We start from the raw sequence: 26,327 nt of genomic DNA on the forward strand, positions 1-26,327 counted from the left end.
TCCTGACTGTTTCTTTTGCAGTACAGAAACTTCTCAATTTGATGCAATCCCAATAGTTGATTTTGGCTTTGACTGCCTGTGCCTCCCGGGTCTTTTCCAGAAATTCTTTGCCTGTGCCAATATCTTGAAGGGTTTCTGCAATGTTCTCTAGTAACTTGATGGTGTCAGGTCGTAGATTTAGGTCTTTAATCCATGTTGAGTGGATTTTTGTGTAAGGTGTAAGGTAGGGGTCTTGCTTCATGATTCTGCACGTGGAAATCCAATTTTCCCAGCACCATTTATTGAATAGACTGTCCTTGCTCCAGGGATTGGTTTTAGATCCTTGATCAAATATAAGTTGGCTGTAGATGTTTGTGTTGATTTCTGGTGTTTCAATTCTGTTCCATTGGTCTATCCATCTGTTTCTGTACCAGTACCATGCTGTTTTGATTACAACTGCCCTGTAGTATGTCCTGAAATCTGGTATTGTGATGCCTCCTGCTTTGTTTTTGTTGTACAAGATTGCTTTAGCTATTCGAGGTCTCTTGTGCCCCCACATAAATTTCAGCACCATTTTTTCCAGATCTGAGAAGAAGGTCTTCGGTATCTTGATTGGTATTGCATTGAATCTGTAAATTGCTTTTGGGAAAATGGACATTTTGATGATATTGATTCTTCCAATCCATGAGCATGGAAGATTTTTCCATTTCTTGGTATCCTCTTCTATTTCTTTCTTTAAGGTTTTGTAATTTTCATTGTAGAGATCTTTAACGTCCTTGGTTAAGTTTATTCCAAGGTATTTGATTGTTTTTGTAGCTATTGTGAATGGGATTGATCTTAGAAGTTCTTCCTCAGCCATGGCATTGTCTGTGTATACAAAGGCTGTTGATTTTTGTGCATTGATTTTATACCCTGCTACTTTGCCAAACTCTTCTATGAGTTCCAATAGTCTCTTAGTAGAGTTCTTTGGGTCCCCTAAATACAGAATCATGTCATCTGCAAAGAGGGATAGTTTGAGTTCTTCCTTCCCAATTTGTATCCCTTTAATTTCTTTTTCTTGCCTAATAGCTCTGGCTAGAACCTCCAGAACTATATTGAATAGCAGTGGTGAGAGTGGGCATCCCTGTCTGGTGCCAGATCTCAGTGGAAATGCTTCCAACTTTTCCCCATTCAATAGGATGCTGGCCGTGGGTTTTTCATAAATTGCTTTGATTGTATTGAGGAATGTCCCTTCCATACCCAGTTTGCTTAGAGTTTTCATCATGAAAGGGTGTTGAATTTTATGAAATGCTTTCTCTGCGTCTATTGAGATAATCATATGGTTTTTCTTCTGCAGTCTGTTAATGTGGTGAATCACATTGATTGTTTTGCAAATATTGAACCATCCCTGCATACCAGGGATAAATCCCACTTGGTCTGGGTGGATGATCTTTCTGATGTGTTGTTGCATTCTATTGGCAAGAATTTTATTGAGGATTTTTGCATCTATGTTCATCAGGGATATTGGTCTGTAATTCTCTTTCAGTGCTGTATCTTTTTCCGGCTTAGGAATTATTTTTTTCATAATATGCGTGTTCCATGAACTTTTTGAAGACCACTTGTATATCTTGTGGGCCTACCAAGTTTAAGGGACTATCAGAGTTCTCTATGAGAGAGGCATAGGAAAATGCATGCAGATAACATATAGAGTAAAAAGGTGTGTTCGAAGAGAAGCCTAGATAAAAGGCTGTGAATATTGAAATGAGAAATTGTTATTGGCAAACCAGGAAAATCTCCCCCTAAAAAGGTGACAGGAGAGCTCTCCTGTGCGGAGCACTGGCAAGGATTTGGATACAGGAGATTGGGCAGAGAAGGAATAAGAAATACAATAGATTGGCTCTCAGGAAGAACAAATCTACTCTGGCCCACTGTCCATTTCCCAGCAGAGCTGGAAACATGCGTTGACAAAGGGTCTTAAGTTCCACGTCAGTCCGTGTTAGACTTCACTTCGCATCACATAGGATATCTGAATGTGGGAGTAGCATTTTCAGCAATGCCAGTTTATCAGTATGTGTAGGATTGACTAAAGAGGTGCTGCATTAGATGAAGTTCTTGGTTACACTGCTACAGGTAATTATTAATGGGGATACTGAACTGGACACCCCTATCCTTGAGAGTGGAATTAAGTTTAATTTGAAAACAAAACTCAGAACTGAAATATCATATATGAAAATCTATAAAAATAATAATAGCAAATATTTATGGGGTGCCTATTCTGTGCTGGGCTTTGCATTCAGAGGTTTGCCATTTGTTCCCAGTTCCCAGAATCATCTGTGACATTCATGCCTGAAAAGATTCAGCTCTTTGCCCACAGTGGTGAGTGACAGAGCCAGAGCACCCCTCAGTCTGTCCCAGTCTGCTGCATACTGCTTTGCAGAAGGATTCATCATGGGGATCTCTCAAATAACAAACTTCTATCGGTGTACGTGAAATGCAATTCACTTTAGAAAAATTTATTTTTACGAAAGCCTTTGAAGTTGCAACCTTGATATAAAGCTAAGTGAAGAAGTAGAACTATATTTTATAAAGTAATTATGTTGGAAAAAATGAAGTATTGTTGCTGCCTTTCTTACATGCCAGAAAATATAGAAGCAGAGAAACTAAAGTGATGAATTTAAATGTGAGTGAAAAACTGAGAAATTCTCAGTTGTCTCATCCTTTAATTGTAACTTGTGCTCTTGAGGGTATAACTGATGATGTTTCATTTGCGAGAGCATTTTGAAAAAGCATGGCAATACTAGTAGCTTGAGTGACTTGAATGTCTAGTATAAATTTATAATGTAAAACTTAGCTTAAAGAAAATCCATGTGATTGGGCTGATGAGATCACTGACAGCTCTCACTTTTCAAAAGCAAAGGAGTCTAACTGACTCAGAGAGCTAGAGAGAACAGGGTAGGAGACACTGTTCCTGGAAATCTCCATGGGGAGACAGATGCAGCTATGTAAAAGGCAGGCATATCTTTAAACACAAACAGAAAAACACCACAAAAAATTTTGGAAAAACATTCCCAAAATTGACTCTTCTGAGAACAACCATATTTAGTTTTTTTTTTTTTTTTTAAAGATTTGTTTATTTATTTGAAAGAGTGACACACAGAGAGAAGGAGAGGCAGATAGAGAGGTCGGTCTTCCATCCGCTGGTTCACTCCTCAACTGGCCACAATGGCCGGAGCTGCACTGATCCAAAGCCAGGAGCTTCTTCCGGGTCTCCCATAGGGGTACAGGAGCTTAAGAATCTGGGCCATCTTGTACTGCTTTCCCAGGCCATAGCAGAGAGCTGGATCAGAAGTAGAGCAGCCGAATCTCGAACCGGCGCTCGTATGGGATGCTGGCACTGCAGGCAGCGGCTTCACCCACTGTGCCACAGCACCGGCCCCATCATACTTTCATTGTGATGCAAGCAAACTTTTAGCTGCACTTTTGTCCTTGAGGTGAAACTGTGTTTCCATATTTGCCAATGAGCATAACAGACAGCATTCATTCTGAGAACCCAGGGCTCAGGCTAGCCCAGTCCTGAAAAGCCTAAACATGAGACCTGGCCTCACAGGGCACCACAGGACAGCCAGGTGGGCAGACAGGCTCCTACCAGTGCTAATGCTTTCCAGGAACCCAGGAGGAGCAGAAACATTTTGATGAAATATTTGCAGAATGGGTGCTAAATTTCATTGGACTGAGAAGGAAAAAACACTAGATTTAATTTTCCCTTCGCTATTCAGCATGTGTGAATGTAGATTCGTAGATAAACAGCCGCGGGAGAAGACAGCAGTACAAACAGGGTAGAACGAGCAGATTCCCTGTAAGGATTTCTGAAGCATAGTGACTTCAGGACTACTTTCACATGCCTATAAACTGCTAAAGAACCTAATAGCTTTTGTTTATATGAATTCTATCTATTTAAATTGGCCATATTATAAATCAAAATAGAGAAATCTTAAAAATATTCAAGTTAAAAATAATCTCTTAATGAAAGAGGCATGTCTGAACAGGCTGTGTATACTGTGTGGTTCCAACTATATGACATCCTGGAAAAGGCAAAGTGATTGCGACATTAAAAGGGTCAGCGGTGGCCACTGATCTCATCAGAAGAGCCTTTAATATCCGGACGCTCTCAAGCTGCTCATGGCAAAAACGTTGTTTCTCAAGGCTCTCTCACTTCTACTGAGCGCCTGAATTTTATCACCGCCAACAAATCCTGTCAGTTGTTTTCCTTGAAGTGTGACAGCTTTTGATTTTAAGAAAATGTCTGCCAGATATCCAAATTGAATAACACAGTTTGTCAATAATCCTTTCAAGTAAAACAGGTGTTTTTAGGAAAACAGCAGCTTCTTCAATTCAAACGTTCATACGAATGCTTTTCCTGTAGGCACTGTTATGGGTCTACATGCAGTGGAAGTGATGTATGCATGCTTTCTGTTGCATCCCACAGCTTATTAAAAGGACATGTACTCAAGGGTTGAGATGTCAGAAAATTCTCTGTCATCAAGGACATTCTTGGCGAAGATGCCTTTCTTCCTATTGCACTGAGAGCCTGCTAGTCAAGAGTGCAGTGATTGGGAACAGCTGTTTAGCCTCATGCTTAAGACATCCTCAAATCCACATAGGAGTGCCCGGGTTTGATACCCACACTCTGCTCTACTCCCGATCCAGCTTCCTCCTGATGCACACCCTGGGAAGCAGTGCTGATGAATCAAGCAGTTGGGTCCTCCCCACGCACCTAGGAGATTGGATTGCATTCTCTCTCTGCAGCTTTGGCCCGGCCTAGGCACACCCTTTGTGGACTTTTGGGGAGTGAAACCCAGTGGATGACAGCTAGTGTTCTCTCCCTCTCCCCCCTCCCCTTTTCTGCCTCCTCCAAGTGACTTCCAGTATAGTTTGCTACTATTTTGACCTGTGCTAAACCACCTCATGAGAATGTAAACAGTCTCCCAGGGCAGATCTAAGTGAACTTATGCAAATAGCTTAACTCTGTACCCACAAAGGAGTCTCCAGCAAGCCAGTGTGTGGAGCCCATGCTTCATCTATATTACAGTGCCAGTACAAACAGTTTAGCAGTTGACTGTTTCCTGGACTAACCTGATGGAATTTAACATATTTGCAGGTTTTTGCTCTAGGATTCTTAGAACTGATGGGAAATTCTGCTTAAAATTTTGAAATCAAACGTGTAAATTGAGACCCAAAGAAGAATAAAATAAAAGTTGGCATTATAAATAATTCAAATCCATAACATATTTAAGATTGAACTTTATACCCAAGTGCTGGGACCTCATTTTTCTTTAGATAATTGCAAAGAATTGCAATATCTCCTATTAAACATTTTATTACTGTTTTCAATATATCTAATTTCAAATATCTAATTAGGGGCTGGTATCGTGACTCAGCAGGTCTACCATTTACAACTCTGCCGTCTTATATTAGAAGTGCCAGTTCAAGTCTGGCTGCTCCATTTCTGAACCAGCTCCCTGCTTAATGTGCCTGGAAAAGAAGCAGAATACCCTTAAGTGCTTGTGCCCCTGACACCCACGTGGGAGTCCCGGATGGTGTTCTAGGCTCGTGGCTTCAGCCTGGCCCAGCTGTGGCTGCGGCAGCCATTTGGGGAGTGAACCACTCTCTCTGTCCACTCTGCCTCTCAAATAAATAAATGAACAAATCCCTTTTTTATAAAAATCTTTGATTATATTACTGCTCTATCATATTTAATCTGAAGAACTTTTCTTTCTTTGTTGTTTACTTGGTTTTCCTGTATTTTTGTGTTTTTATTGAGACCACTTAAAGACAGCATTTCTAGTGGTTGATGTCAAAATGCTTTCTAAAATGAGCTTTCACAATCAGTTACTGGAGTTGAACACTCACTCTCATATGTGAGCCCCTTGTCTCTGGAAACCGAAATTATGCTTTTCAAATGAGATCATAGGACTTTGTTGTTTTCCTTACTGTTCAGTAGGTGCCCTGGGAAAGCTGAGTAAGACTCTCTCAATCTGTTGTGATGGCTTAAAGCAAGGAATGCAACTGACATGTCTCCTGGAAGAATTTGGACACAGAACTAGAGGCTCATTAGATGAAATTTAGCTACATTGACCTATTCTCATGTCAGCCCAAAGATGGGGACATGGGCTAGGCAGTGTGGCTGAAGTGGTTAGCAATGTTTACTAACATTGTATGGTCTAGGGCCAGGAAACTGAAACATGGAAATGAAACAGCAGTTTGGGTGTTTCTGTGTACCTGACCACAATTCTAATACGTAAAGTGTAATCCATATACTTAGTTAGCTATATAATCTTACCCAAACTCAAGGTGAACCTTATGATTTTTATAAAGGTGAAAATAAATTGTTACTGGCTATTGGTTTATAAAGACAAAGTAAAGATGTTCAAATTTTGTGAATGAGTAAAATTCAAACTTTTTTTTAAAGTGGAAGAAAATAAAGAATTCTTAAAAACTTTATACCTTTTATGTGAAGAGCTAGTGCCTAGTTTGCGATTTGGTTGAGATATGTCACAATCTTTTAGTCTAGTCTGTAAGCTTTTTTCAGGCTAAATGACTGGACCTTTTAAAGTGCTGATGCCATGTACCTAAGGCATTAGTGATCCCATCATTTTCGCTTCTTCTCAGCTGAAAAGCTAAATGTGTGTTTAGTATTTAAGAACACATTTCTGTACACAAAGCAGTCAAAAAAGATATGTAGATGTGTAAATTAAAAGCTTTATACAGCAAGTTCTGACATATTATCTAATGACCTGAGTTACCCTTGATTATTGCTTTTTAAAGAATGAAAAAACAAATGCATTGAACATTGAAATTGCAATAAATTTAATTTTCTTTGATTCTGAAAACTGTTTAGAAACATGAGAACACATCAATGTCGTTTGTATTTGCTGTCAGAAAGATAGTTTAATATACTTTCTACTGTTTGTGAATAAACGGAAATAGTATTTGAGTTCATATGGGTGTATCTGTCTTTTTCTACATATTCAGTTGTTGAAGGTTTTTGAGCTCAAGATCTATTACCTTCAATTTCTATATATATACCAAATTTCCTGTACAGTTGAAGCAATTTAAATTTTAGCTTTGCTTTAAAAATTTATGATTTATTATAATTTTTATTTTTGTTGAAAATTGAATCAAAGAAATGGTGACCTGAAGCCTAGAAAAAATTGGATAGTAGAATTCCAAACCTTCTTTTTGTAGGTTTGGAGACACTGGGCACATCAAGGGTTTGTTTTCTAGAACATAAACTAGGCAAAATAGCATCTGCATTCAACAACAACAGCAAATGTGTATTCACTAAGCAAAGCACATAGAGATAGCAGCTTTCACAGAACAAGAATAGCTAGAGTAGCTTTTATGACTGAAGGCCTTGTATTACTCCCAAATCCAATTTGATTGATAGTTTTATCCCTTTCCATTCACTGACCCACATGTCTTTTTGTAATTACTACTCTAAAAAAAAAAAAAAAAAAAAAAAAACCTGCGTTTTTTTCCATTGATTTTTTTTTCTTGCTTAGAATCAAGCAGAAGTGCTAATGAATAATGAAATAGCCTAAGGCAGACAACAGGGTGGAAAACCATGTAGTTGATTAATCAATCTGTCCTTAATAATCAAGAGGCTATAATATTATCTCTGAGAAATCTAAATGGTGAGGAGTTTTTTCCATTAACACAAGACTTAATTTTATCTAACTAAAAGTGTACATTCTAATTGACTTTGGGACCAGTATCTCTTGAAAAGTAAATTAATTACCATTCTCCACTGCCCCCTGTAATTACCTACCATTTGCCAAACCTTCCAACCGAGCTGAAATAGAAAATGAAACAACTCTTTTCTCTTCGTGAGACAGTGCATCATCGTCATCTGTTTTCAGTCCTGTTTCCTGTCTGCCTACATTTGATTGTGGGCTTCTTCAAGGCTGTGTCTTTCATTTTCCCTACACTTAGGTGAGACTTAGTTCCATCTTTTGTTTTCACTGTCCTTTGGCTGCCAGCTCCCCAGTTTACATCCTTCATCCTAAGGCCTCACCCAGGCTCTAAGAGAGTCATCCTCTGTCCCTTTTTGAGGTCCCAGACTCCAAACCTTACAGTCCTCTCTGATACCTCCTCCTCTGTTACTACACTCTGATTCTTCTTCAGTCGTGCCTCTCAAAATCCATCTCTTTCACCTGATTTCTTTAGCAACCACTCGAGTTTGGGTCCATGCCGTCTCACAGTAATACTTGACATTTGTCATCTTGCTCCTCCAGTGGCCCTCCACCTGGTGTTCTGCATGTACCACCATCTGCCTTCCGCCTGCTCTTCACAGGGAAGCCGTAGTGGTGTCTTTAAAGCATAAATCAGACCATGCCAAACTCTTCCTTAAAACCAAGGAGGAACCATCCTGACCTCCTTCCTGCGCTGTTACCCTGCCTGACCTGGCCATCTCCGTGCTCTTTCAGCTGATTTTTTCTAAAATCTATTAGATCAAGTTCTTTCTTAGGCTAGTGTTAAAGAATAGACCTACAATTTCTTACCTTATCGTTCATTACCTACTATCCCAATACTTAATTTTAACAATACCCAATTTTTCACTGTCCTATTCCTATGTATTTCTCCCTCCTCCTTCCCACAAACAGCTTGACTTCCTTCTTACTGTTATAATGCCATGTGCCTTTTCAATTTTATGCCTCTTTATTCTGTTCTCACCATCCGATCCTGGGTTCTTTTCAGTGAAGTCATAGTGGACTTTGGCTTCCCTACTCCTTATGTGCAGCTTTGTAATCTCTGTTGATTTCTGTTTTAGATTCACAGCAGTTTTCCTTTATGTTCAGGGGATACATTCCATTACCCCCAGTGGGTGCCTGAAGCCAGGGCTAGTACTGAACTCTAGTGTAGTTTTCCCTTTGATAGCTGCTCTGGCATACTCAAATCACCAGCATCACTACTCTTGTGCTTTGGGGCCATCATTAAGTAAAATAGGGGTCACTTGAACGCGAGCAGCATGATGTTTTGACTGTCGTCCCGATAACTGATGTGGCTGCTGAGTGATTAACTGGTGGGTGGCACATGTGAGTATGCTGGGAGAGGCATGATTGACCAATGAGATGGGGCTGGGCTGGGTGGGACTGCTCAAGATTTTCTCTCTCAACTCAGAAGAGCCCATAATTTAAAATTTAAGAATTGTTGATTTCTAGAATTTCCCACTTACCCATTTGAGCCATGGTTAATGGCAGTGGACTGAAGCTGGAAATTAAAACCTCAGATGAGGGAGAATTAGTGGATAATATGAATCATCTCTGTGTTGTTAATTCTTTTGCCATATACTCTCACTTGCCAGTTGTTTCCATTGTACTTGTCCATTCTCTGGATATTTTAAGGCTTTGAGTTTAGAATATCCTCTCATGCTTGACTTCTAGCCAACATTATTTACCATGGAACTAAGCAGAGAGCTGTTGATTACATGATTGGAAATGTGAAGAATGTTATTTAAAAGCTTTTCCAGGTCTCTGTTTTTGGAATATTTAAGCCTTGTCTCTTTTTCTCTCCTAGGAAGTCATTTTTTAAACAACATTCATCTTTGTGAACCTGAAGAATTTTGACCATTCAGTCTTAATGCCACACCACTACTCCAGCAAATTTGTGCTACAACTGGTAACAATGACCAGAAGCCTGAAGAATTAAAATGCCAACACCAAACCTTACCTTAACAGCTCTGGTCCACACTGTTCCCATGCATTTTAATATATTATTTTGTTTTATAACCACTTCTAAATATTCTTGGTTCTTTTTTTAATTGAAGCATTTTTTTTTTTGTTTCCTGTTTACTTTGTGTGCAACTACCTGCTTTTTATGACTCATTTGATCAAATGACAGTGAACAAAGCCAGCCCAAGCTGGTAGGGTGCTGTTCACTTGAACAGGTGCTGTTGTGCGGAAAGGAAACTCTGTGACTAATTTAGATAGCGGTTTTCCTTCTTCCAGATTTTTTTCCATTGAATTCTTACAGTAAATATTTGCAGAGTTTTCAGATTGCAGTAAATATACTGTATAAGAAAATATTAATACAGATTAAAAGCATTTCTTACATCTTGAACATTTTCTAATGCTTGAGAATTTCACTGGGGATGTTTTTTGTATTGAACCCTTTTGACTTTCCAGTCCGGTGATTTTTTACTTTTAGTGGAGAGTCGGAGAATCTCCAGACTGGAGAATTACAAAGAAGTTCGCTGACCATGCACTGTGTGTGGAGACCCTGTCCTGCCACAGTGCCAGTGCTTCTCAGACACTTGCTCTTCGACAGCATTCCGGAGCAGGAGGGGGGAGAAGACAAAGCTGATTCCTCCCTTCTACTAAAAAATTCAGGCAGCTTAAAACCTTAGTGCTTTCTTTCTTAACGTATCCAAATTTCAACACTTCCCACTGGGTAGGACACTTGCTTTGTGTTAAACCTGTTTGTGTACATGTAAAACTGACCTTTGTTACTGAGCAGTGTATCTCTTTCAGATAGTTTGATGATTCACACAAGGTTGAGGATGAGGACGCTGGGAGAGGGTAGGGGGAGCTGTGGTGGTTTTTTGTTGGTGACAAGAAAGCTATGCCATTGAAAGCTGACACCAGGGAACCTGATAGGGACTTATTAACTGCATTGAACATTTTCTCCTTTGCTTTTGACTCTATGTATAGTTACAAAGCCAGATTAGATTTATAGCAGCTTCAAGTTGTATTAAATGATATTTTGCTTTCTGTAATACTGTTATAAAATAAAGTTTGTTTATTCTCCAATCTTGTTGCTTTTCTTTTTATAAAAGTTAAAAAAATAACCTCAAGCGATGTTTTCCATCGGAAGCCCTCCTGTTGTTTGGAATGCTGCAGTTTGAGAATCTGTTCCAGCTCTGTAATCCAGTGGTGCCGCCGGCATCGCTGATTTGAAGTGGTGAAAGCAGCGCGGAAAGTTTGTAGAGCCAATGCTTAGTGACCAGATTTCTTCAGCCTAGTTAAATAACCCACCCCAGCATTCACACGTTCTCCAGGGGATATTTTTGCTAGATTTCTTTGTGTACTTTTTGCTTTGTTTTCTGGAAATCTCTTAGCCAAGCCACCTGGATCCCACTCCTCTGCTTCGTGTCCTAGTTTACTTCACGCCTGCCGTACCTTCATGTAGCAGGCAGGGCAGACTCTGTTCTGGGCTGGGCTGTGCACTTAACTGAGAAGGCTCACTGTTGTAGCCTTCTCTGAGGCACACAACTTGCTTCATTTTCTTTTCAGTGCTGTGCATCAAATGGCCCACAGAGTTTATTCATTTAAAAATGTTGTGTAGAATTTCTCTAGTCATTTAGAGTGAGTGCGTTAAAATACAATTGGCTACACTGTTGTCTTTGAGATCTACTCCAACTAAATTACCTCTCAGCTTGTGAAAGGCCTTTCTCACTTTCTTCTAAACTTAGAACAAAAACAACTTTCTGGAGAAGCCTGTCTCGGGAGCAAAGCCAGCGCAATGTTATGGAGCCAAGTGTCCTTCTGTGGATAGATTACGCTTCAGAAAGCGTCTGTGCACGACAGGAATCGTGGGTTGATCCCCTGAGGGTGTTGAGAACCGTATCCTTCCATACTTCAAATGCTATGGCAGTGCTAGAAAGTTTGTCTTTACAGCTCCCTTGGAGCAGCAAATGCAGTGCTTGGTTAGGGCTCAGGACAGGTCCTGGAGACATCAAGGGCCTCTATGGGGACTTAGTACCCACATTGCTGCTCAGAACAGTGGTGATAATTAGTCCCATGTGAAATGGCAACAGGAAGGCCATATTTTAAAGCAAAAAATAGTTTCAGGATTTTATCAACTGGTAACAGGTAAACTGGGCTGTCAAACTTCAAATAGGGGCCACCATTGTGGCATAGTGGGTCAAGCCACCACCTGCAATGCTGGCGTTCCCATATGGGAGCTGTTTGGAGGCCCAGCTGCTCCACTTCCAATCCAGCTCTCTGCTGTGGGCTTGGAAGGCAGTGGAGGATGGCTCAAGTGCGTGGGCCCCTGTGCCCGGTCCCCTGTGCCCCTGTGCCCGGTCCCCTGTGCCCCTGTGGGAGACCTGGAGGAGGCTTCTGGCTCCTGGCTTTGATTTGTGCATCTCTAGCCATTGTAGCCATTTGGAGAGTGAGCCAGTGGATGGAAGACTTCTCTTTCCTGCCTCTGCCTCTGCCTCTGCCTCTCTGTAATTCTGCCTTTCAAATAAACAAATCTTTAAAAAAAAAAAAAAAACTTCAAATGATACAGTAAATAGAGAAGTAAATCAACAGCCAGATTTCAGAAGATGAATTTGAGAAGTTAAAGTGGATACAGTATTTTTTAATTCCTAATATGTATGATGGTAATTATAGATTAAAAATTTTAAGTACATGTTTGTCACTCCTGTGCTAAGATAATATACCTTTGCCTAAATTCTGATAAGCTCAGAGATATCAGTTATAAAGTTAGAAAGCAAGAATCTCCTGAGCAGGCTTTGAAAATTCTTTTTATAAATCAGAAATTTGACAATTGGTTTCCAAAATGTGTTGGGCGTTATGATTCTGAGGGTTGTCAGAAACAAGAACTCTGACTTCCAAGATTGAGTTTTGCCAAGCAATGTAAGTTTTCCAGGAAGAGCTGTTCTCTGTGTCTTAGGAGAGTTTGCAGTTGATTTTCCAATTGCTGCTAAACTGGGCCTGGGCCTGGAGAATTCTGGAAGCTGTTACCTGGCCAGATTAACTATAATCTTTTTTTTTTTTTAAGGGATTTCAAATAATATTTCAGAGAACAGTGTGGGTTGTTCCTTGCCTAGTTCTGTCATCAGTTGCATAGGGTCAGGGTGTGGCACCATCATGGAGTTGCAGTTCCCCAGCGCCAAGCTTCCAAATTTGCAGCATGGTTAACAAGACAGGTGCAAAGATGACAGTAAAAGCTTTAGGTTATGGGCCAGCGCTGTGGCATAGTGGGTAAAGCCACCACCTGCAGTGCCGACATCCCACCTGGGTCCCAGCTCAAGTCCCGGCTGCTCCTCTTCTGATCCAGCTCTCTGCTATGGCCTGGGAAAGCAGTGGAAAGATGGCCCAAGTCCTTGGGCCCCTGCACCCTCGTGGGAGACCTATAAGAATCTCCTGGCTCCTGGCTTCAGATGGGTGCAGCTCCGGCTGTTGAGGTCTATTGGGGAGTGAACCAGTGGATAGAAGAAGACCCCTCTCTCTCTTTCTGCCTCTCCTTCTCTCTCCGTGTAACTCTGACTTTCAAATAAATAAATAAATCTTTAAAAAGTAAACCTTTAAGTTAGCTTTGTCAAAAAAATGTTTTCCTTGCTAAGTTTCCATTAAATGATATGGCAACCAGACAGAATTGAGACACCCATTGAAGTATTTCATGGAGGGTCTCAAGTTGGAGAGAGACTGTTCCTCTTGGGGAATAGTTGCATATACTAGAACAGTAGAAATAGATTAGGAAGTATTGGGGTGAGACTGGGGTTGTGACAGCATTTGTGGCTCATGGTGAAAGGCTTGTGTGTGGATCACAGGATGGAACGAGATGTAGGATGACGCGAGGAGACTGCCAGCCCGGTCGGGTGGAGACAGCTTGTTCTGGCAGTTGCAGTGAGAGGACCAAAGCAGCCCGGCCAGAATGAGGTCTGAGCTGGACCTGTGAGCACAGGAAGAGCAAAGGCAGCTGCTTGGCTGTGCGTTTCGCCAAGTCCTCTGTAAAGGATTTGGCAAACTTGTTAACATTGCCTTCAAACAGATGATAAGAAATCCCTGGGACTTGTTCCTTCCATGGGAACACATGTTCTCTACATATGAGAGACATTCATGAATCGAGTCATAATTTCATTGCAGATTCCTTGCTCTCATTTGCAAAGATAGAAACGGGTCTTGTTTTAAACCTCTTGGTTGTGCTTATTATGGCAAACACGTTTAGAGCTCTTCTGTTCAGGACAGTAGCTGAGATGGTGGGCTGACATCCCTCAGAGCCAAGAACCTGGCTTCCAAAGTGCCTGCTTCTGGAGAAAGATGGAGCAGACCCTGGTAGCTGCACCCTCCTTTGGCTGGCAGCTGTCGAGATGGGAATAGGATGCGTCCTTTCACACCTTCTGTTAAAGAAGGCATTTTTACATAAGCTGCTTCCAGCAGGGGCTAAAAAGAGATCCCTCCGTGAGCTGAGAGAATACTGTTATTCCTTCCATATGGCATGAACAGTTATCCTAAATTACCTCCCTCTGAAAGCCACAGCAGACATTTCCATTGTAATCAAGTGCAATAAAACAAAAAACCAGTGTCTTTAGTATGGTCAGTAGGTGGACTGCTCACGGGATGCGGATGAGGAGTTCCAGGGTGGGGCTGAGGAGGAGGAGGAGCAAATGTCCCACACTGCTGGTGCATTTTGGCTTTTGGAGTCCACGAGATGTTGTTTAATATAAATTTATAGGTTTTTTTAGTTTTTTAAAACAATTTTAATATTTTCCCACATTTACTTCATATGTAGATGTTGTATACATACCTACATATATACATATATGTATATACTATTTTTTTTCTTGGAAATGTGTATTAGTGTCACAGAATGAGGGATGCATGACGATAATGATAATGGGAAACAAGGGTAGATTATCATGTACATGGTATGACTGAGTGTAAGTGAGCCAGTCTTATACCCCAATTGATGACATCCACAAATTGTATTAACTTTCACAAGTAAGAGAAAGTGTGATATTTGTCTTTCTGGCTTATTTCACTTAGTATACTGACTTCCAGTGCCAACCATTTTATTGCAAATGTCTGGATTTCATTCTTTTTGTGGCTGAATAATATTCCATTGTGTGTATATATCACATTTCCTTTATCCAGTCATCAGCTGGTGGATGTCTAGGTTGATTCCATATATTTGCTGTTGTGAATTGGGCTGCTATAAACATGGGAGAGCAGATATCTCTTTGATGATTTCACTTCCTTTGGACATAGTCCCAGGAGTGGGATAGCTGGGTCAGATGGTAGCTCCATTTTTAGTTTTCTGAAGAGTCACCCTAGTGTCTTCCATATCGTTGTTACAATTTTCATTTCTACTAACAGCGTATTAGGGTACCCTTCTCTCCACAACCTCACCACCATTTGTCATGTTTTTGTGTTTTGGGTAATGAATATTGTAACTGGAATGAAGTGATGTTGGGTTGTTTTGTTTGCCTTTCCCTGATGGCCAGTGATGGTAAATATTTTCCCCTGTGTCAGTTGGCTGTGGTCCACAAGATCTTTTACAACTGTAGCTCACTGCTGAAATTGGTGCATAGAGTTGAGCAAATTCATTGTGTTTTATAAAGTGACTGACTAATAGCTTCTTATATTCATGTGCAAAAATTGGAATTCGACCAGACATGGGATGTTTTGAACTTACTAGGAAAATGTGGAGCACACAATAATAACACAGTCTGTTTTAGCTATGACCTTGAATTAAACGTTTCTTTTCAGTTGTCTCTGTTGTCTTCTAGGCCTCCCACTAAAAGGATTATTTTGCTAGTGAAATGTAGACTTCTTTCCATATATAGAAATGGCTCCCTGGTATTATGATTTTTAGAGGCAAAAGTTTAAATTACTCTCCTTATGAATTTTGTGAAGATTCTCTTCTCCTTTTCTGTACCAAGCACCAAATTGTCAATATTTTGAAGTCCCATCATGATGGACATGTGATCCATAACTAGGATAGGAAGCCTACTTGTATTGTGGTGCATTATCGCAATAATGATTTGTGTAAGCAGTTGGGAAAAGGAGGAATGCAAACTCAGGTCCAGAAATTAGGACAGAAACCATGTCACTTAAGGAGTTGCTGCACTGTCAGAGGAGCAAGTGGAAACTCTTGCAAAGGAAACTTTCAGAGCTCTCTGCAAGGCACTCCACTTTCACTGTTCATTTTCTCTCTACCAAAATTTCTTCACCTTTCAAATCAGAATAATGTGGGTTTCCAGCATATTATTTAAGAAGTTTTTAAGAACTGCATTTTTACAGTGTGCCCTGATGAGTAGACAATCACAATGAAAGCAAGAAAAGTTATGATGTGTCCAGTTCATTGAGTGTATCCAAGAAAATCTTCCATTCTTCGTACTTTCAGAAGAACTGAGTTTCACTGAAGTTCTGTTAGATGATAGTTGCCCCTCTTCAACTTGGTTCACAGCAAGTGCCCTAGGATTCTATATCGGCCTACATTGTTAGCTAACCTGCTGTCTGTTGCTGTCCAGATGGTGGAAATTCATCATGCTTTGGCCTTGGTCATTCCCCGATAGTCACGCCGTTTCATTCTCCGGTGTGACGAAGAACTATCCTTAAGACTTTGTTGGCAGGAACGATAAGGAGCCTGGGACAGTTCTTCATTAACTGAAAGTAAAAACAATCTCAGTTAAGAATTTGGGAAGCTCAGTGTCATTGGTCATGTGCAGCTCCTAAGTGGATACTGGTGGCCATTTCTGACGCTGATGGCCCTAGAGAGTTCCAGAAGCCAGGTCTCAGAGTTGGTCATTTTCTAGGATCTCCGCTAACCTCCTCAGCCGCTTCCAGAGGAATGTAAATCCTCATTCTGAACATTGGTGCTGCTTAGGGAACAAATAGCCAACGTAGGAAACAGTTGTCACCAGCTAAGGTGACTGTGTAGTAGATCAAGTGGATTAAGTTAAGACAGTCAATAAGCATTTACTGAGCATGTGTATAGGTCAGAAGTTAGGGATTTCTGCACCTGCTGCTCCTTCCCCAAACATCTTGGGTATTGATAGTCTTCAAACAAGTCCAGTGAGGCCTCTCCCTTTTACTTTTTGGCATCTTTTATTGACAACTCTGGCCATTTGAACTTTTCATGACCTACAATTCCTTTACCCCTTAAAATATAATTCCAGTGAAAGCTGCTCTACTAAAATATTAAGACCCATCACTGGTGTCCTCATTACTAAATCTACTGGCATTTTCCAGTCTCTCATTTCACTCTCTTGTAGTGTTTGACACTAGCCCTCTTTGCGCCCCACCTCTCCCACCTCCCACTGTTATCCCTTTGCCTTTTATTATATACCCTCTTTCTGTATGCTGTCTGCTCCTGTGGTTTCAGATATTATCTCTGGCAATAGTCAAATCTGACTTTTAGTCCAGAGATCTTTCTTGAGATCTTGGTAGAACAAATACATCTCTCTTCTGACTGCCACCAACACACAATGAATCCTGTTCTCCCTCTTACAAGTTTCATAATTATAATAAATGAAGTCAAGCTTGAGACCAGGAGCCTGTAATCTCATGAGAGATGATAGACATTTTTGTAGAAGAGTTGAACCTGAAATGTTTCCTTTGGCTCCTACATCAAGTCCATGCCATTTAAACCTTGCCGGGCACTTTATATGTCATGCACCTGAAGACACATGCTCTCCCTCCTTAGATTCTTCTAGGCCTTCACAAATGTTGATTCATCATGTTAGGAGACATGCATTACATTGGATGGTGACAAGCACTGGGCTACATGAGCCTTGAGATGCAACAGTTTTTTGTGAGTACTTGCTATGTGCCAGACACTGTTTGAAGGCCTTTGCATGCTTTATTTCATTTATAACTTTTTTTTTTATCTTTTATTTAATGAATATAAATTTCCAAAGTACGTCTCATGGGTTACAATGGCTTTCCCCCCCATACCGTCCCTCCCACCCACCACCCTCCCCTTTCCCACTCCCTCTCCCCTTCCATTCACATCAAGATTCATTTTCGATTATCTTAGTATACAGAAGATCAGCTTAGTATACCTTAAGTAAGGATTTCAACAGTTTGTTCCCACACAGAAACATAAAGTGAAAAATAATAGATGATTTTTTTTAAATGATGATGAAATCAGATCAGACCTATTGTCATGTTTAATCCCAGTGAGAGTCAAGTTGGGAATTGATAGTTTCTTTTTTTTTTTTTTTTTTTTTTTAACAGAAGATCAGTTTAGTGTACATTAAGTAAAGATTTCAACAGTTTGCACCCCCATAGAAACACAAAGTGAAATATACTGTTTGAGTACTCGTTATAGCATTAAGCCTCAGTGTACAGCACATTAAGGACAGAGATCCTACATGAGGAGTAAGTGCACAGTGACTCCTGTTGTTGACTTTACCAATTGACACTCCTGTTTATGGCATCAGTAATCTCCCTATTCACCAGTTATGAGTTTCCAAGGCTATGGAAGCCCTCTGAGTTCTCCGACTCTTATCTTGTTTAGACACGGTCATAGTCAAAGTGGAGGTTCTCTCCTCCCTTCAGAGAAAGGCACCTCCCTCTTTGAAGACCTGTTCTTTCCACTGGGATCTCACTCACAGAGATCTTTTTGCCAGAGTGTCTTGGCTTTCCATGCCTGAAATACTCTCATGGGCTTTTCAGCCAGATCCGAGTGCCTTTAGGGCTGATTCTGAGGCCAGAGTGCTATTTAGGACATCCGCCATTCTATGAGTCTGCTGAGTATCTCACTTCCCATGTTGGATCACTCTCCCCTTTATTTATTCTATCGGTTAGTGTTAGCAGATACTAGACTTGTTTATGTGCTCCCTTTGACTCTTAGTCCTTTCATTATGATCAATTGTGAACTGAAATTGATCACTTGGAATAGTGAGATGGCATTGGCACATGCCACCTTGATGGGATTGAATTGGAATCCCCTAGTATGTTTCCAACTCTACCAATTGGGGCAAGTCAGCCCGAGCATGCCCCAAATTATACATCTCTTCCCTCTCTTATTCCCACTTTTATGTTTAACAGGGATCACATTTATAACTTTTAAAAAATTTATTTATTTGAAAGGCAGAATAATAGATAGGGAGAAACAGTCTTCTATTCACTGGTTCATTCTCCCAAATGGCCACAGTTGCTGGGGCTGGGCCAGGCTGAAGCCAGGAGCTAGGATCTTAATTTGGGTCCCCTACATGGGCAACAGAGGTCCAAATAGTTTTGAGCCATCTTCTGCTGCTTTCCCAGGGGCATTAGCAGGGAGCTGGAGCAGAAGCAGAGCAGCTGGGTCTTGAACTGGCACTCTGATATGGCAGCATCACAAGTGGTGGCTTGACCTCTGTGTCACTGTCAACCCCTATTTCATTTAACTATTGCCGTGATATTATGTGCTAGTCACTGTTATCATTCTTAATTTACAGAAGAGCAAACTGAGGCAGAGAGAAATCAAGATGAAGCAGTTTGCCCAAGATCACAGAAACTGATGGATTCAGGATTTGCTCCCAGGTAGTCTGTTCCAGAGCCCGCACCTGCAGCCACTGGATTCCGTTGCATTTCCACATAGATTATTGCTATTTCAAAGGGATACCTTTGAGATTCTCCATGGCGTAGGCTATAAACTCTGAAATATGAGTAATTCTTCATTTTCATTCTTTACTAGCAACAGCCAACTGCACAACAGTCATGTTGGATGAGGGACCAGCATACAAAGTTAGAGCTGAAAATGGGTGATCTAAATAATGAGATTGAAAGAAGAAAACTGACAAGTGGAGAGCTAGAATAGAGGACCAGGGGGAAGCTCAGCAGTCTACAGTGAGCCATGTATTCAGTGGAACAAGTGTCTGTGCTAGGCACTGAGCAGAGATCAAAAGAAATGAAATAATTTACCTCTCTCCTAAAAAAAAGTCTGCAATTTTGCCATCATTTTCTTTCAAAGGAATTATTAAGGAGAATGTGCACAGAGAGAGTAGACAAACAGGTGGCCTTCAAAAAAACCTGAGTTTTTTGTGATGGGAAATTCTGCATGCAATAAAATTTTCTCTCTTGGGTCAATGGGTGAAGTCAGTTCATTCAAACCTTTTTATAAAATTCTTGCCTTGTTTAAAATTCTTCCATAGTTGGCTGTCAGGTTGGTAGTAACTTTATTTGAGCCGAGAGCATCCATGAGTTTCACAGACGCACATAATACCTATTTGGTATTGGAGAGGGCTAGCTCTGGAGCCAGCCAGCCAGCCAGGATTCAAATCCTGTCTCTACAACTTTCTGGGTGAGTGACCTTGGATAATTTACTTGATGATTCCAAGACAATTTTAATAACAGTTATTATTATAATGAAACACGCACTGACTTTTGTGACTTTATTAGCCAGCAGGGGTAATAATGACCAATAGTTGTTCAGAACAAGCACTTTATGTGTGTGATGTCACTTGAACCCTCACAGCTGTGTTCTGCTGTCATTTCTATTTTACAGATGAAGAAACTGAAGCTTTGCAAAGCTAAATAGAGTGGCCACTGCTACTGAGCTAAAATTCAAACCCTGTTTGGTTTGGTTCCACAATCTCAGGTCTTAGCAATTTCAGTCTACTAATTCTTAAAGTTATCTGTTTTATACAAATAACTTTTTTGCTTTTTTAAAAAAGAATTTTATTTATTATTTACTTAAGAGGCAGAGTCAGAGAGGGAGAGGGAGAGGGAGAGGCAGAACCAAGAGGTCTTCCATCTGCTGGTTCACTCCCCAAATGGCTACAACGACCAGGGCTGGGCCAGGCAGAAGCCAGGAATCAGGAGTTCTTCCAGGTCTCCCACATGGGCGCAGGTCATCCTCTGCTGCTTTCATAGGTGCACTAACAGGAAGCTGTAGTGGAAGTAGAGCGGCCAGCACTCAAATCAGCACTCATATCAGATGCTGGCACCGCGGGCTGAAATTTAACCAACTTAGCCATATTGCCGGCCCCTATTTTTTTCCTTTTTTATTTTCAGCCACTAAAATAAACGTTAAAACCATGCCTATCCACCCTACATGTGCTCAATACATGTCTGTTTCACAATTGAAATAGCTGAAAGGCAGAATTGCTGAATTACCTGACCTTCCTTTGGCTCTAACAACTGTTTTTGTCAGTGTTGATTATTTTTGAGCAATTTGTTCTCGACTGGGATGATTGTATTTTGTGGGCAGGAGGCACTGGAAGTAGAGATTTAGGCATGGCAGGACTCGGACAGAAAGGATAATCCCAACTCCCTCCCACCAGATGTTATATGTAACAACACTGGCTGATGAAGGGTTTGGCCATGGAAAGTTCAAGACTGAGACCTGCACCAAGAGCTACGCCTCAAGGAAGTTGACACAGATTGAAGAAATGCAGGATGTTAGGGGATTTTCTTTCTTTCTTTGTGAGAAAATTGATGTCCTCTACATGCTAATTAAATTTACATGGGCCATGACTTCCTAGGGCTCCAAGTGCAGGGATTCGTGTTGAATGATTCCAATACCCCCGCATGCTTTCCATCACATCTTAAAACAGCTCTGCGTCTGACGGAGCAGGATGTGCGAAGCCCACAAGCTGCCTTTCTGTTTTAGGATGCAGGACTCTGAGGTTCTGGGAATGCATCGGCTAATCTGTCAATGTCCCTCTCTTCACAGAAACAAAATAGGAATGATTACATTTGCCATCACCATGGATGGAAGATCAGTGACATGACATTTGACCATCTGTTTACAGTTTTTAAGTGGATGCTGCTAAATGGAGGTACAAACTGGTGCTATTTTATTTTAGGCCCAGTGATCTCATTTACCCTCAAGCTGGAGAAAGGATATTACTACTTTCTCTTAGGAAAAGAGCTACAGAAAGTTTTTTTTTTTTTTTTTTTTTTTTTGAGTCCCCTTCTCCCCAGCAGGAAGAGGACTTTTGGAATTAAAACAATCAGCTCGCTATAGAAATGGAAACATCATCGTGTAAGGTTGTCTGCTAATGCTAGAAGATGCATAGATTTCACTTGAGAGAGCAGGAGACTGCAAGGAAAGGATGTTTTGAATATGATGTTCTTGAGAGAACAAACTGCCCATCAGCTGCCACTCTGGCCAGGAGCCCAGAAGGAATAGTACCCAGGCCCTCCGCTTTCTTCACCCCAGCACACTTGGGACCCACTATCAGCAGGATGACAAATAGCACCAGAGAGGACTACTATGCTGTTGTCTCTTGTCCCCTGCATGGTTCTTTGGTGGCCCCTGGGAACAGAGTACTTCTAGTCATGAGTATTCTTCCCATGAACACACTTGCAATGGGACATGCCCCCTTCCTATGGCGATCAGTGACTGATACACAGATTTGTCGTCTACCATAACAAACAGCTAGTTCTGCCTGCTCACTTGCCCCTCCTGTACTTCTTACCTGCAGTCTGGAAGCTCCAAGCATACTTCAGTGAGGGCAAACCACAGTAGGAGACCATGGAACCAGTGGCTCATTACATCCTTCGAGTACCCCTTAGCTTTTAGAGGATCCTGCCTGTGGTGAGTGTGCTCAGCTCTGACATTTGGGCAAAGATTCAGGAGAAGGGACAGGGGACTCTCACAGCCCCTTGACTTGGCATCCAATGAGGCCTGGGTCAGAAACGTACAGATTTGCAACATCTCCTTTAAGTTCTGATGATTTTGTTTTGTGTGTGTGTGTGTGTGTGTGTGTGTGTGTGTTAAGACTTATGTATTTATTTTGAAAGAGTTCGGGAAAGGAAAAGACAGATCTTCCATCTGCGGGTTCACTCCCTAGATGGGTACAATGGCCTGCACTGGGGCCAGGTAGAAGCTAGGAGCCAGGAGCTCCATGTAGGCCTCCACGTGGGTGGTAGAGGCCCAGGCATTTTAGCCATCATCCACAGCTTTCACAGACCCTTAGCAGCTGGCTGTATGGGCAGTGGAGGAGCCAAGGCATGGCAGTGTCACAGGCAGTGACCTTACCCACTCTGCTACAATGCCAGCCCCCTGCTGTGGTTTTGTAAAACTGGAATTATTTTTTTTCTTGATCCCCAAAACCCACAGTAAGGTCTGTTCCACCTAGGACAGTCCCTGTTAAGTGGTGGATTTACAGATATTTGTTGAATAAATAGGTGAATGAACAATGAGTACTATTTCTGTCCAAAAGCATGGTGCAAGTTTGCAACTTTAACATTGAGAAAAGGACTCTCCTGAGAGAGCACTGGCCCTCATTATTGTGAGGCGGCCACCTTGCTGTCACTTGGGTTAGAGGAGGATGTGGCATGCTTGCTTAGGGGCAAGTCTTGGAGTCCAGACAAGCTCATTAGCATATCAGCATTTGGAAGGAAGAAGGGAAAAGGAAGTGTGAAGAGACGGTGGAACTTAGGGACCTTACACTCCTCAGTCACATCTTTCAGAAGCAGTTCTAGTTTTGTTGCTCCGTAACCTTAAGTTCATAATTTTTCTCTGAGCCTTGATCTCTAGACAACTTACATGGGTTGAGATGTGCTGAACACAGAGGGGATTTCCATGCAGTAATCACAGTGACACACATATGCTGAGCCCTTCCTCTGGGCCTGGCCCTGACGTCAGCACTTTGCCTGTGTTTTCTCTGCATATGCCCTCTAGGATGCCAGACCACACTTCTAACACAGGTTGCCTTCCAGGAATGTGAGTGCTATGTTTACACTCAGAATCATCTAAATAAAATACTGTAGATACATTTACATTTCACATACAATACATGTTTGCCCAAAGATAAGTAAAGGTAAAAATCCAAGGTCCACCCTATTTTGCAATGTCTATCTCAAATGTCAGATATTCACCAAGTCACTGAGTTATCAGACCTACTATAACTGATGAGTAGAGGCCAATAAGAAACCAAGAGGCTGCCATTGCAGTGTGGTGGGCAGAGCCACCACATGCAACCCCAACATCCCGTATAAGTGCCAGCTCAAGTCCTAGCTGTTCCACTTCTGATCCAGCTCCCTGCTCATGTGCCTGAGAAAGCCGTTGAAGAGGGCCCAATTTCTTGGGTTCCTGCACCTAGGTGGCAAACCTGAAGGAAGCTCCTGGCTCCTGGCTTCGGTCTGCTCAGCCCTGCCTTCCAAATAAATAAATCTTTAAAAAAAAAAAAAACTGAAATCCATGAAGCCATCTTGGCATGTTGTTTGCCTTATTTCATGCTTGATCCATTTTTGAGATACTGAAAATTTTATCTGGCCGAAGAGGCAGCCAGAGATGAAACTTGGAAGCTATGTGAAGCATACCAGTCCCTGACTGTGACATCCGCATCCTTTTACTGCTCCCTAGGGTGCTTGGTGTCAGCGGGAGCCTGAGGTGCTGTGACTGACAGTGGTTATTGCGACACATTTGAAAGGCCTTCAAAAGAATGGAAATGTTTGCAGTGACTGGGCATTAACCAAGCTGGGAATCTCTGAAGGGGAGCTGTAGTTAGAAGCTTGGAGATTTCTAATTTTCTTTTTTTTTTCTGGAGGCTCTTCCCCGGGTTCAGTACAATAATGAATGGCTGAGTGGCAGACTATCCAGCAGACTGGTCTCGGGGCAGTGGAGGATGAACTAACTTAATAAAGAAAGATTTATCCCGCAGAGTTCAATGCCATCATCACTCAAAAAGAGAGCTGTTCATAAAAATGAGACACCAAAAATGAAAGGCTGGGGGGTGTTTGAGTGAGGTGTGATGGGCAGCTTGCACTTCCATAATGTGCTCTCTGCCCTCTAGGATGTCTTGATATTATAAATCTCATCTTAGAGACACATATCCCTAAGCTTATCTCTGTTAGAAGTCAAGGTATATGATGTGGCACTAGTCATTTTAGGATGCTGAACATGTGTACGTATAATAACGTCCATGACCACATTGCCTGTACTTGGCAAGCTTTTATGGAAGACGAGGAGTTTTGAAGTGTGCTTTTCTGGTAGTTTAATATGCCACCACCCAAATTAATAAATGTGACTAATTTTGTCGGGATAGTTATTTACCTCTGAGGTATTAATCTAAAACTGGATTCACATGTAGCCTGTAAGTCACAGCCCAATTTCATGAATTTTAATTACACGGCCTTAATTCAGGAGCAACATCCCCAATTCAGATCATTTGCAGCTTCCTGAGGTTGTTTGCTTGCCTTCTGCACCCTGAGAAACAACTCTCATAGCTTTCCATTTGCCAAGCACTGCGTGTGATGGCACCGTGTTTAGTGCACTTCCTGACTAGACATTCAGTGGATAAGGAAGAAGTGTGTTTGGGTCCATACTCCTGGATACATGCACACACATGGACACACACAGACACATGCACACATAGGTCTGTTGCATAGAGAAGGCAGATATGGACACTGTTCTAGTGTTTGTGAATATATCACCTTATGAGACAGAGACAAGTGACTATGGGTCAAAATTGCTGATTCATGGCCTGGCCGAGAGGGACTCTAGTTAAGGGTCCCTGCAGCAGGGCTTCTCAACATACAAGCCACATTGTTGAAAGGATCAAACTTTGCCATTACCAAGTACCTACAAACAAAAAAAGATTTGCCAGCTGCACTGACAGTGCATCTGCCTGTTTCAAAGGTGTGTCACGCGCAAGGACACCTAGGGCTTCACACTTACCCTCAATCAGTTTGATCCTGAAGTAGGCGATGAGGAGGAACAGCAGCAAAGCCACAGGCAGGAAGACCCCAGAGAGCAGGAACCAGCCAGGGAGCTCTCTCACGAAGGCTGACAGCACAGAGCTCATTGCCAGCAGTGCACACCCGCCACGGACGAAGGTGGCTTTGCGCAGAGTCAGCCCTGTTTTCTTCTGGGGCTCTGGCCTTTGCTCAGCACATCCCTGTGGAACTTGTCGTGGACTTTGCTCTATTTAAATAGGCAGGTGGGTTCTAAGAGGGTGGCTGGCAGGTTACTCTGTAACTAAACTACAAGTGTAGGCCGATTGAAAGGTAGAACAGGCAAGCTCTCCCAGAAATGAGCTTTGACATGGCAGGGGTGGGGATGACTATGGGAAGCTGAGATTTCTTTGGCTTCAGTTCATTTGGAATGAAAAGTACCTGACTTCAACTGTTCCCAGACATAGGAAGAATTTTCCCTGTATTTCTTAAATTTCAGAGTTAAAACTTACAGAGAAGTCATGCTATTCTACCTGTGTACGTGTGTCTAGGAAAAAAGTGAATGTTCCTATACCCATAGATGATGAAACTTATACCAGGGGTGGAGAAACGAGATTCTTTCCACAAGTAAACCCTCTTCCCAGTACTTGTGTGCTCTCCTCTGAAGCCTTCTCTAAAAGTTTGCATTAGTAGGCTTATTGACAATTAATTTCCCTGGAACCCACTTCTGGGACAGATGCTGGTCAGCCAAAGAAAAGAAAGGCATGGCACCTGCCCAATGGGAGTGGAGACAGACCGAAGCCGAAATAGCCATAAATGACAACAGTGGAGGAGGGAGCGAATGGCTCTGTTTCACCTGCCCCTGATGCTTGCTGCAATAGCTTGTGCTCAGCCTTGCTCTGCTTACTCTATCCATGGCCTGCTGTTGGCTGCAGGCAGTGGCCCCAGCATCATAAGGAGAGTGCTCCCAAGTTTCTGGGAAAAGAAAAAGTAAGAAACTGACAAATGGTAAAGCTGAAAATGACT

General features: G+C 41.7%; 2 protein-coding genes across 50 annotated transcripts in view; one reads left to right on the forward strand and one right to left on the reverse strand.

Annotated features, from left to right (window-relative positions):
* EPB41L2 (erythrocyte membrane protein band 4.1 like 2) overlaps positions 1-10,766 on the forward strand; it is a 244,336-nt gene extending 233,570 nt beyond the window's left edge. For all 49 annotated transcript variants that reach the window (XM_017345371.3, XM_070073565.1, XM_070073581.1 and 46 more), the window contains one exon: positions 9,535-10,766. The gene's annotated coding sequence lies outside the window, so the exon portion shown is untranslated. The remainder of the gene's footprint in view (positions 1-9,534) is intronic.
* Positions 10,767-16,086: 5,320 nt separating this feature from the next.
* On the reverse strand, positions 16,087-25,524 carry SMLR1 (small leucine rich protein 1). The gene is made up of 2 exons (XM_008263501.4): positions 25,306-25,524; positions 16,087-16,355 (listed from the first exon to the last, which is right to left on the reverse strand). The coding sequence occupies exons 1-2, from the start codon at positions 25,430-25,432 to the stop codon at positions 16,234-16,236; spliced, it is 249 nt and encodes an 82-aa protein (XP_008261723.1). The 5' UTR covers positions 25,433-25,524; the 3' UTR covers positions 16,087-16,233.
* Positions 25,525-26,327: the final 803 nt, after the last annotated feature.

The sequence above is a fragment of the Oryctolagus cuniculus genome, chromosome 5 (assembly GCF_964237555.1).
Source record: "Oryctolagus cuniculus chromosome 5, mOryCun1.1, whole genome shotgun sequence".
Lineage (NCBI taxonomy): Eukaryota > Metazoa > Chordata > Mammalia > Lagomorpha > Leporidae > Oryctolagus > Oryctolagus cuniculus.